Raw genomic sequence first — 13,197 nt, forward strand, 5'->3', positions numbered from 1 at the left:
CCATCTTGGATTTAGAAATGAGTGCCATATTCGTAATGAGCATCCCCAAGTACCTCGAAAATGATACCCATATTGCATTTATTTGAAAACTCGTGTCCGCCATCTTGGATTTAGAAATGAGTGCCATATTCGTAATGAGCATCCCCAAATACCTCGAAAATGATACCCATATAGAATTTTTTTGAAAAATCGTGTCCGCCATCTTGGATTTAGAAATGAGTGCCATATTCGTAATGAGCATCCCCCAAATACCTCGAAAATGATACCCATATAGCATTTTTTTGAAAAATCGTGCCCGCCATCTTGGATTTAGAAATGAGTGCCATATTCGTAATGAGCACCCCCAAGTACCTCGAAAATGATACCCATATTGCATTTATTTGAAAACTCGTGTCCGCCATCTTGGATTTAGAAATGAGTGCCATATTCGTAATGAGCATCCCCAAATACCTCGAAAAGGATACCCATATAGCATATTTTGAAAAATCGTGTCCGCCATCTTGGATTTACAAATAAGTGCTATATTCGTTTTTCATCGACAAAACCGAGCATATCTCTAGGCACCTGATCGACATTGTCGATCGACAGTAACGATCGACAAAATCGAGCACATCTGTAGGCACCTGATCGACAATGTCGGGCAAATCTGTAGGCACCGTCAACTTAATGATGAGTTAAGCAAGATACAATTTCCCCACTTTTGAGGGAAATGTTATTCCATGGCATTATTATTTGTATATTTGTGTGCGTGCCGACGAGCGTAGTTACAAGTTGCTTACGCCTACATGAATTTGGTTTTTGCCTCACTTGTGACAGTTCGTTTGATATGAAACTATCATTCTATGCGTTATTATTCTAAGACTTGGCCATTGACTCAATGTACTTGGCTATAATTTTGTTGAAAGATGAACAGAAAAGTGATAACAATTGGTGTGGACCAATTATCCGGTCTCACACTCGGGATTGCCCTTTACTATGAGTACCAGTGCAACGAAATGAACTCTGGGGACATTGCCCGGAACACCAAGACCAGAAAAGTTCTTCACATCCTTCCAAGAAGCAGCCTTCACATCCATCGGCCACAGTGCTAACCACGAGGCTGATGTCATCGACAGTCGACCTACCTACCTACTGATACACGAAAAAATTGGATCACGTCTACTCTCTAAGTTATCAATCAGTCTGTGGCCCGTAATGCCGGGGGCACTGCTCCCGTAGGTTTCTTGTATAGCCCCATCGAGATTAGCAGACTTATTTGTCGATTGGTTTAAAACGACAGTAACACTTAGGGCGCGTTCTTACTATGTCGTGACGATAGATAGTCGTGTAGTTTACCGCGTCATGGCTTGTATATTTAAACGAAGTTGTTCACATATAGTACGACACGATTAACTGTCGTTTACGTTTTTTGTCGTCGTTTAGGAACAGCTAGAACTACAGTCGTCAGACGATAAACAAAACGTCAGGATAAAAAAGTGATGACCAATGGTTGGAAAAAGGTGTTCCACATACATAGATACATAATAATGCTGACGCAGCTGATGATGCTTATATAATGCCGATGATGATGATGCTGCTGTTAGTGCTTTGATGCTGTTGATATTAATGATGCTGATGGTGCTTATGATGCTGATTATGCCGAAGGTGCTCATGATGCAGATTATGATAAAGGTGCCGATGATGCTGGTGGTGGTGATGATGATGGTGCTGATGATTCTCATGGTGCTGATGATGACTGATGGTCGGGCATGACATCGATATTGTCATCAGCACCATCAGCATCATCCGCACCATCAGAATATCAGCACCACCACCATCATCAGCAACTTTAGCATAATCATCATCGGCATCATAAGCAGCATCATCAGCACCATAAGCACCATCAGCATCATTAGCATCAGCGTCAAAGGAACGTCAGCAGCATCAGCATCATGAGCATTATACTATATACATATATAAGCATCATCAGTTGCTTCAGCACTATTAGCAACTTTGTCATTATCATCATTTGACAGATAATCGCAGCTACTATTGCCGTCACGTTTTATTCATCGTTGTCACGATAAATTGTTGTCACGATCTAGTGGGAACAGCTAGACACGACAGTTGTCCAACGATAAATAAAACGTTACGACATAGTGGGAACGCGCCCTCATTGGTTTAAAAGAAAATAACGCTGGTATAGCGAGTACAAAAATTATTAAAAAAAAATCTTTTCAATGTGAGTGTGATTTCCGAGAGCACTGAGTGAGCACCGCTTTGCTATGCTAAAAAGATCGCAAGTTGTAAGCTTCACTATGACTATAGTGAAGCTTACAACTTGCGATCTTTTTATGTTTTATACATATAAGTTAGTTAAATTGTGCATCCAGGTTCCTTATCATATTTCTATTTGTGAGGATCTGTAATTAGCTCTCAGTTGTTGTTGTTATTATTTTGTTTAGTTTTAAGCTGTTGCTCCTTTTAGATAAATAAATAAAAATAAAATAATATTGAAATATACAATTCACCTACTTTTGAGTACGAGAACACATTTTACCTAGTAAATCGTACATAATTTAAGAATGATCGTACATATACGAGAGTAGGTACCTGTACGTCTGACACCTCTGTGTTGTGTGGTTTATTTTATTACACTGTAAATGCCAGCCGTAATGTCGATTCACTACCGAACCGCTAGTCTTTTTTTTTAATTTCCACAGTCCTGTACATTAGCGCACACAAATTTTTACCAATGTATATTTTTTTGTATAGACTTAACATGTGACCTTTGATCTCAATTTTCTCAAGTCAAAAATTGAAATTCAAAACTTGGGACTCGTCACAACAGGTCCGTTTACAAGTAAAATTGTATTTTATATACTAGTTTCAAAATTTCATGCATATCCGTTGAGGAACGACCAAGTCATTCCGTTCGTAGATTATTTCATTGCAAGACAAGATGTCTTTGCTCGCTCCATTTCGATCAATATCACCCGTACTTATTTACTTTTGTGTGGCGATTGATTTCATCATTGCACAAGGGACTATTACCATCGCAAGTAATGCACAGCAAGTATGTTTTTGTAAGAAGGTATACTAATAATTGTTTCTTTTTTACTCGACTGTACAAAGTTATAATCTCAGTACAGAGTACTATAAAGACCGACCTCAAAAGTTCGTGGAATTACATCTATTTGCCAAGTTTTATTGAAATCGGTTACCGGAAAATGCGCGAAACCGGATTGCCACTCTTAGGAGGTGAATATTTTCTTCAAATTTAAATGGGGTCAATACTGAGGTACCCTCTTACCACCAAAAAAAGAATCATAAAAAATCGGGTCATAAATGCCGAAGTTATCGCGTAACATACATACAAAAAAATAAATCGATCGTCGGATCGAGAACCTCCTCCTTTTTTTTTAAGTAGGTAAACAAGAAAAGGCAGCGATTTTTTTCTGTCCCAGTCCCGGGTTCGATTCTTGGTAGGACCCAAATTGGAATTTGGAAACAAATGGGAATTAACTTTTCTGAATTGGTTCTGGTCTGTGTGTTTTGGCAAGTTCGCCTTGATGAATTCCCTTACTCTGATATTTACAGTACAAGGTCATGTATGAAAAATAGTGACAGACATAACATTAATACGAGGAATAAAAATAAACTAGCTTTTCTTGATAGTCGTCCTCACAAAGTCAAAAAGTCATTTAAGGGGCAATGTATACGCTTCCATAACAAAATTCCGGTTGATATACAAAATTTGCCTTTCACGAGGTTTAAAACTATAGTGAAATAAAAACTTTATACTAAAGGTTATTATACAACTTCTGCGTACTTAGATGACAAAAATCCGTGGTGGTAACCCGTTTAGCTCATGAAGGTAGTCTCGATCTCTGATGTTTCGAATAAAAAAAAAATATTGTAAATGTTGAATGTGTACAAATGTTATTTAGAAAGAGTTAGAGTTTCTTTCCCTAGAGTTTCTTGCTCATTCTTCTCAGGGGAATCTGCCTTACGAATGAGCGGTAGAGTTTAACCATTGTGACGATTTCAAGTGTAATAATGCTTACCTATGAAATAAAGATTATTTTGAATTTTGAATGATTCCCTAGTTTCATCATCAACCCATTTATACGTCCCACTGCTGGGCACGGATCTCCTTTCAGACAAGGATTTAGGCTATAGTCCGCCACGCTGGCCCAATGCGGGTTGGGGAGTTCACACGTTTTCCGGGTGTTGGGAACCTTCTTCAACGTGCAGGTTTCATCACTATGCTGAAAGCTCATGATAAAGTTCAAATTAAATTTCGCACATAAATTCCGAGAAACTCAAGAGGTTTCGAACCCCCGACTCTCTGCTTGATAGGCAGTAGGTCAAGCCGTTAGACTACCAAGGCTTCATTCCCTAGTTTGAGATGCAATTATTATTATAATTGCATCTCAATTATTATTTTTATTATTTGAAAACCAAGGTAAAACAATGTTGTAAGTTTTTTTGTCGAAATTCTCGCGGTTGGTGGATTACTAGTGGTTGCCAAAATAAACAGAAATTAATAATAGCGTAAACTTAATACAGCCCCGCTCTAGGGAAACCCTGTGTCGCGGATGCCATGGACACACTCATGGACAACCACAAATTACACCCAAACTCACGAGATAAATAAATGTAGGCAATACAAATATTTATCCCGGCCCGGGAATCGAACCTGAGACCTCTGTGTGGCAGTCGTTCGGCGTATGGTAACCGTTCGGCCAAGGAGGCAGTTAATTAGTGAGATGGAGAGATAAATAGAGAGACAAGTTATTAAAAATATATCAATGATCGTAAATTTTATTAGGCTGAAAAAATATAAAATTACGCAAATAGGACTGTTGATAGGTAATTCACAGTTTTGTTTGGAACCCTATTATTTTTGTACATATTTGTCTATTTGCAGGGCACAGTCAAGCAGCTTCAGGACCTGACTGGCTGGAGTGGGCATCAAGTGTTATACTTCGGAGACCACCCGTACACCGATCTTGCTGATGTCACCTTGGAGCATGGGTGGCGAACTGGTGCCATTATTAACGAGTTAACGGTTGGTTCATGATCATCATTTTATTTTGGACTCTTGTCGGTGTAGTCTTCTCCATTCCACACGGTTCAGAGCCAGTTCTTTGACCTCTTTGTAGCTGTTCACTGTTCACATCTTTTTTATTTGTTCCTCCCCTCAATTATCACTTTCACAAATTCATCATTACGTAACAAATGTCCAAACATGTTTCCCCTTCTCCTCTCTATTGCATGTAAAAGACTTCTCTCTTCCCCAACACTTTCCAAAATTTCCTCATTTGATGTCTTTTCAATCCATTTTATTTTTTCCATTCGCCTCCAGCACTACATTTCAAATGACTCCATTCTCTCTTTTTTCTCCAATTTCCCTTTTTGGTTTATGATATTTATAATATAATCAATAGTCGGCATTGAGGACATTGTAAATTAAATATCATTGCGCTATGACCCTTGACCTTGAAACTGTAGACGTAGAGGTTTGAAGTAACGAGATACAAAATTTTAAGTTTTATGAACGTAGGAAATGAAACTATTTTTCCGGATTTAAATCGCGTATATTTGTTATTTCAAACAAACCTATGTGTAACAATCGCGAAAACCTAAGAACTGGATTTTATAAACATTTTTGTCATATAGGAAATGAAACTATTTTTCCGGATTTAAATCGCGTATGTTGGTTTTTTCAAACAAACCAGCGTTTCGGGTCCTTTGTAGGTCCCACGGTCACAGTGGACTGAGGTGGTAAAGTCTACAACAGTTATGTCTAATATTAATGCAAACCACCCTATTTTTTCACTAAATCTGGAATAGTTTCAATTCCTATGTGTAACAATTTCTCGAAGAAGAAGAAGAAAGAACTCGATTTTTGTCATGATTAAAGAGTGCTTCATGGGGTTTCAATTTTACCAAAACGAAAGAGGACAGAGGCCCATGGTCGGATTCTGTCAGAAGCCAAAAACTGATTTTTAACAAATTCTGTTTCAATCATTGACTTACAATTATATGGACGTCGGGTCCGCGCTAAAAAGTGTCCGCACTTGTAAGGCGCTAAATCCTATACAGAGCGCCAAACTCCGCTTTAGTCTTCATTTGTTCGACTGACAGCGCGATACTGCGATGACATTACAATTTAAATTTCGAATAGGTTGACTTGGGACATTTTTTTCGTGGTTTTTGTATTAGACCCATTCGTCCATTTATTTGTAAGTCAATGGTTTCAATAAAACCTATCCGCTATTTTTTTTAGAAGATTTTTTTTTTTGGTATTCTTGTGCTTCATGTCTAAAGTGTGATAATTTGTTGTAATATTCCAGCACGAGATCAACACGCTAAACACGGTGTCATTTAAGCAGAACGCAAACTGGCTACAGATGCTGACCCAACTAATCGAGGACCACCAGGACTATAAACAACCCGAGGCTCTAGAGGTCCTTGAGGAATGGATGGCAGAGAGAGACTATCTTAGGTTCGTATATTTTTGTGGTAATATAAAAATTTGCATGTACTTAAAATTCCAAATGCACTTGCCTGCGGCGCGTATTTGCCTGACGCGTTATTTAAGTGCGTATTGTAAGTACAAAAATTGATATAAAAATGTTCCTACAATAACGTGCAACGCAGCCACGCATCGCAGCCGCAATGTGTTCGGTCCTTTAAGGTCATTCAATTGACTCAAAATTGCATATGTATAATTTGGCCTAAGGTATGTGTGTGGAGTGTGTGGCGTACAATCAATCTCACGCGAGCATGGATCTAAAACGAACACCGATCGATCGTATGTATGAAATGAGAAAAAGTCGTACATGTGACCGTTACACAATTACATGTAATGTGTTCGTAACGATTTTAACAGACGCTATTGCTGCTAATATAAATGCATAGTTGTGCTTGAGTTACTATAGTTCAAAATAGACTACAGTTGACGGCGACAGAATCAACTCATATACATCTCACGGTCGGCCACTCTAATGATATTCCATGCCATTCTCCAGTAGACAAAGCTCCTGGTGGACCCTCACTCCCTGGGATTTATACACACCTTTAATATTTATCATAACGGTGTTTTCCGTCGTCATTAAAGATTATAATTAATCTGCAATTGACTTGAAAAGACTTACGAGATACCGTCCGGAAAATTATGCTTATAACGAGCACCACACACCGACTGCAACGCGGTTTCCATGTAAAATTTAAAACTATTTAGCGCACAAATTAAATTACGGCGATTTAATTTGACCATCATTGCACTGACAGTAACTTCTTGTAACTTCTAACTTTAATAATAAGAGCTAATTCATTTACGAAACACCTGTAGTTGGTGGCTTTTGAGAAAAAACCAACGCTGAAAAACAAATCTAAGTCTTATTTCGAACGTACATGTCTTGCGTCGTAAACTAAACATGGAAATTGCTCGGTAGTCCAAAGAGTTTAAAAAGACGGCGACAAAAATGGGTACCTACTGTAAATATACATTGAAAATATGCACAGATATCATCTGACACAACTTCGTAGAAAAAGTATAATAGAAATTAAAAAGGCTAGCTAATTATAAAAGAAGAAAGCGTCAAATAATCTATCCCAAACACTGAACTAAATTACAAACAGCATCAAGCTGAAGTGGCATTTTGTAGCTAATGTCGAGACAGCATCGCAAACTTCCGGTTAAATTGTATTTGTATAGCAACCGCATCGCGCTCTGTGTGTGGAACTCGTTAGTCGTACTGGGCTATTAGTCGCTATGTTATTGTAGCTTGAATGAATCAAGGATACTATTGCATTGAAGCAATTTGTTAATTTGCTAATGACGTAACCATGCTATGCACTAGGGTGTTAATAAAATAAAAAACAAGGTTTTTTGGCGGAGATTCCTAAGATTTATGTGGAAGTTTAGTTCTACTTTTGTAAATTGAAATAAATATTGTTCGACTGTGCGTGCAATTTGGGTCAGTTGTGTAGATTTGTACGAGATTTTGAAATTTTCTTATTAAAAATTGAAGTTAGAACAAACGTTGTTTCTGTTGATTATTAATATTCATTATTTGCGGAAATACTGTTTGTATATACGTTGACAGTAAAATAATCTCAGTACAGAGTACTAAAAAACCGACCTCAAAAGTACGTGGAATTACATATTACCAAGTTTTATTGAAATCGGTTACCGGAAAGTACGCAATCCCGGATTCATCCCCTAGTTCGCCACTACACGGGCCTTGAGACGTGAGATAATAAAAATCGGTTCTCACTACTCAAAGTATATTGAGAGAGAAAAACGCCTTCAATTGGAGAATAGCAACAACCAACCATTAAAATAATTGCTCCTTATAATAAAATTTTGTCGCTATTTATAAAAATGAATCTTCATGCGTGAACAGCCACTCTTAGAGGTGTATGATTTTCTTCAAAATGAAATGGGACCACTATGGAGGTACCCTCTTTCCAACAAAAAAAAAAAAAAAATCATGAAAATCGACTCACAAACACCGGAGTTATCGCGTAACATACATACAAAAAAAAACATATAGTCGAATTGAAAACCTCCTCGAGTTCGAGTTAAAGTCGGTTAAAAATAAACATCAGTGTGACCTGTGCCCAGCTTATCATTAAGCATACAAACATTCTGAAGGCATGTCTATTTACTTACATACACTACATAATAACCACCAAAAAATCAAAATAGTTATTTCCTGTTTTTTTTTAATTATTTAACTATAAACATGACTTGAGCATAAACATGGTGGATCGAAACCACGCTCTGCTACCATGTTAAGATTATTTGTAAGTTGAAACACCATGTAAGATTGAAAATTGTTTAATCTGTGCACACCACTGAGAATTTTGAATACTTATTATTGGTTGCCATGATGATGCCGCGAATAGTGCTGAGGCTCTAGAGATGCGCTCAACACATGGATGTAATAAATTGGGCAATAATTCAAATGCGGTGAAAGTGATTTGGGTTGGGGTCCATATTAATAATAAAATGTGCCTTGAAAGAAACCCGTCTATAAATTCTGATGATGATTTTTATTCACACTCTCTGATTGTATCGTATTTGCTAATCAAAATTTTTTCCTTGTGTGTTTACCCTCTACAGATTGGCAGTTGTAAATAACGCTTTTATGTTTGCTTTACACGCTGACGCATTGTAGGAGATGTTTATACAATTCCAGGAACGAAATTAAGGCGGTATTTAATCCTCAATTCGGTAGCGTCTTCAGGACATATCACAATCCCACATATTTCTCGCGCAGACTGTTCCGATTTGCAGATATCTACACTTCGAATATCACGAATCTGTTGAATTATTCTTTAACGCATACCTTCTACCCGCGGAGGGGGGTTATGCCTCACGAGTATGGATCCTATTTTGTCTAATTTGTCAAGTTATATAATTTTTTATCTTATGTACGATACTTGTCAAAAAGTGTAATGTTCCTTATCGTCTCAAAAGATAGTCATACCTGATAATTTGTTATAACTAAAATTTTAAATAAGCACAGTCATGGGCAAAATTCGTAGATTTAAAAAACTCTGTATCTAAAATGGACATATTTACAGGAACGCTAAAAAAGTTTAATTATGATAACAACATTCATATGAATAACTGGCCACACGTACCAGAACGTTTAACCGTAATTTAAAAGACGATCGCAGCCATTCTTTTTTCAAATTAAATGTTGTATTTAGACAATTCAGACGCGAATGCATATTTATGACCGGACATTATTTTCTTTAATAATAAATATGTGTTTTTCCCTTGACTGTACTGGACTATCTGTGAAATAAAATAATTTAAAAAAGTGTACATTTCAGAAAATGTTGTGGTCGATGTTTAATATATCTTAGATTTAAGAGTAACCTTTTTAGAGCAGTTTTGCTAGTATTATTGCTAGTATGCTTTGTTAAATATTTTGATATTAAATTAATATAAATAAATTGTTACCTACATTATTATTAAGCATAATTATGTGTGTTCAAATTTCAAAGTAATTTCTTTGAATAAATCTATGTGAATTGAGTCTACAGCAAAATATCTATTACCTCCTTCAATCAAAGTGTCACAATGAAAAGAATAAAAAAGGCAATTTCATAATGTGAACGATAGGAGGGCCAGATTTTCTTGCTCCTAACTTTATGTAGATGTATGTCAAGTTGCATAATATTTCTGGAAATTGCACTAGTAAGTTCGAGTGAAACTTTAACATAAAGAATAATAAATAATCATTATGAAATGACGAATAATAATCATTATGAAATGGTCGAGTGGCTTGCACACCGGTTATCACGGTGTCGCCATCTCTGAGGTCCCGGGTTCGATCTTCGACCGGCCAATGAAGAAAACAAGCTTTTCTATAATGTCTCAGGTTTGGGTGATACCGTCATTGCTTCTGCTTTCCGAAGTGCTTTAGTTACTTACTTTAGGATTAGAGTAACATGTGATGTTGTCTAATATTTATTATAGAATAATAATATGCAGAGTCACTCCTATTATCAACTAGGAGGTGCCTGTGGTATGAGTACCAGAATAACGCAAATTCAAGAGGACAGCCAGACCAGGGACAAAAAAGAAAAGTTTTAAATCCGGAAAAATAGTTTCATTCCTATAAGAAAAGTTTGTTTCTCAAATTAGTCTTGTCGGTCATTGAAAACGGAACCTCAGTGCCCATCGCGCCACCGTCTGTCGTCAAAACCACCAGTGGATATTGTAACATAATCTAGAGAAAAGCATTGAGTTATTAAGTTAAAAGTGACAAGAAACACGATTATAATGCTGATTAATTTTATTTGAAGTTCTGTGTTTGAAGAAGAATTAAGTTCCATCACAATTTTTAATTATTAATATTAATAATTAACGCGCAATTGTCAATTCCCAAATAATCTCAGTACAGAGTATTAAAAAAACCGACTTCAAAAGTCATTTATCTCGTAGTTTCCTACCCTTAGAGGTGGAATATTTTGTTCAAATTTAAATGGTACCACTTCTGAGGTACCCTCTTTCCAACAAAAAAAAAAGAATCATCAAAATCGGTTCACAAACACGCCGTACATACATACAAAAAGTCGGTTAAAAATTAGCTTTCACTTTTTTTATCACTAAATATGTGCAACGTGATATATTATATTATATATTTTAATTTAATAATAACTTAGTCTGAAACGTATATCTAATACTCCTATAAGGCTTCAAGTCTATAGGCTCAGCCAACATTGTTCTAGTCAGAAATATTTGTAACGTAGCTAATTTAAGAATACCGTTTTTGTAATATGAACTGTTGTAACATATCTTTTACGTCAATTGAACTTTATTACATAATCTCTGATCCGAAACTCCGCTGTATTTTAAATATTTAAGTAATTGTTGTCCTAAACAATTGTTTCTGTCAAATTCTCGAAATAATGTTAATATAACATTGTTCATAAATACGGCTAAAATCGAATTTCACAGGTCCGTGAATTTATCACGCGTTATCAACAATCCAGTAGGTCCATTGTTCTTTGAAGTAAACAAATCGTAAGGGACAATTCGGACTGGGAGGAGAACTGCACGTGCAAATTCGTGTACTCTCTTGCCACAGATACTATTTACAACTCTATTTGATGGGGGCGATATTTTTTAAATAATAATAATTTTATTTCGAGTAACATTGCATGACTCATATGTTTTTAGTTAGTAGGTACAACATTATACATATTAAACACTGCTAAACACATGCAATTCACAGCAATGCCTCAGATATGGACAGTCGAGCCTGTCCGCTATCGAGCGCTGGATGGGGTTGGGGCTAGCCAGCAACCGGCGCACCAGGGGGTCTACTCCCGTTCTCATTCATTAATTCTGAGACATCATCTTTTGATTTTGTCGAGTATTACTTGACAGTAATTGTTTCGGACAGATGTCGGACGGTTAGTGGGAGTAGGTTTCGCTTGCGCGTGGTAGCATAAAAGCAGTCCACAATGCCTGAAGCACTAAAGAACCGGAGCAGCAGTATTTAACCTCCTAATGCGTCGTGTTATTCGAAATATACATAACAATTATATGAAGTTATTCAGGAGCCAGATACGGCTTATACGGGATATAGTAGTTACGGCCGTTTTCCTATGGATGACCTGTAGGTCATCAAGACTGTAGTCTTGAGTTTCGCTCGGGGCTAGAGTTAGAATGTATGACAACGCGATTTGATAATTTCGAATTAAGCTTGTGACAGTTTCCAACGGGCCCGTCTTTTCGTTGACGGACTTCAAGAGTAGTTCCGTACGTCATGCATAGTTGAAAACGGCCGTGATTACGGATTTCGTCCTTCGAGAGTAGTGGCCCAGACTCAAACAATATTATTCCTATGATCACATAAACGCCCAATATAATTCATCATGTAATGAAATATCGCATTCGAATTTAGCGCCATGTATTCTGTATGACCTAGAATGTATCAAAAATGTGTTTTTGCTTGGGCCTGAATCATGTTCGTTTAGCGCATACTTTGCTGGGTCTTAGGAGGTAATGATGAGTTGCTAAATGTGCAAGCAGTATACCTACATATTACGAACGTGTTAATAATTTTGTGTTAACGTCAAGTATTGATTATAATGTATTCTGTACTACCAATGTATTTTTCTAGTACTAATAATCTGATACGTATGTAGAAAACGCATGTAATATCTAGCATAATAATCCTTATACTTCATTTTAATCCTAAATGTTTTACACCTAACATCAATTTAGTTAAAGTAATTCCGAGATCTAACTAGAGTTTATAGATTTAATTTAATAAATAGACAAATATTTCTTTAAATTGTTTACAATTTATTTATGTGAAATGTCTGTAATACCTCTCTTCAAATAAGTATACTTTCTGGTTATATACTCGGTGGTATACTTATACTATTTACTTTAGAATAATAACGCATAGAATGATAGTTTCATATCAAAGGAACTGTCAGAAGTGAGGTAAAAATCAAATTCATGTAAGCAACTTGTATTTACGCTCGTCGGCATGCACACAAAACAAATAATGATGTCACAGAATAACATTTCCATCAAAAATGGGGAAATTGTCTCTTACTTAATTCTTAAGTTAATAAATACTATTTTTATTTAATTCATATATGAACAAAAACCTAAAAGCGGTTTATTTTCGACTATCGAATTTGACTTTCGTTCATGAAAATTCG

The 13,197-nt window shown here is 36.4% G+C and overlaps 1 protein-coding gene across 1 annotated transcript in view; it reads left to right on the forward strand.

The window, feature by feature from the left end:
• The window catches only part of LOC113229961 (5'-nucleotidase domain-containing protein 3), a 26,512-nt gene extending 16,308 nt beyond the window's left edge, over positions 1–10,204 (forward strand). The window contains exons 7-9 of the mRNA XM_026463657.1: positions 4,913–5,053; positions 6,342–6,493; positions 9,198–10,204. Of these exons, the coding sequence (XP_026319442.1) occupies positions 4,913–5,053; positions 6,342–6,493; positions 9,198–9,402 (498 nt within the window). The 3' untranslated portion in view covers positions 9,403–10,204. The remainder of the gene's footprint in view (positions 1–4,912; positions 5,054–6,341; positions 6,494–9,197) is intronic.
• Positions 10,205–13,197: the final 2,993 nt, after the last annotated feature.

The sequence above is a fragment of the Hyposmocoma kahamanoa genome, unplaced genomic scaffold (assembly GCF_003589595.1).
Source record: "Hyposmocoma kahamanoa isolate Upper Pololo Valley unplaced genomic scaffold, ASM358959v1 63, whole genome shotgun sequence".
NCBI classification, from domain to species: domain Eukaryota; kingdom Metazoa; phylum Arthropoda; class Insecta; order Lepidoptera; family Cosmopterigidae; genus Hyposmocoma; species Hyposmocoma kahamanoa.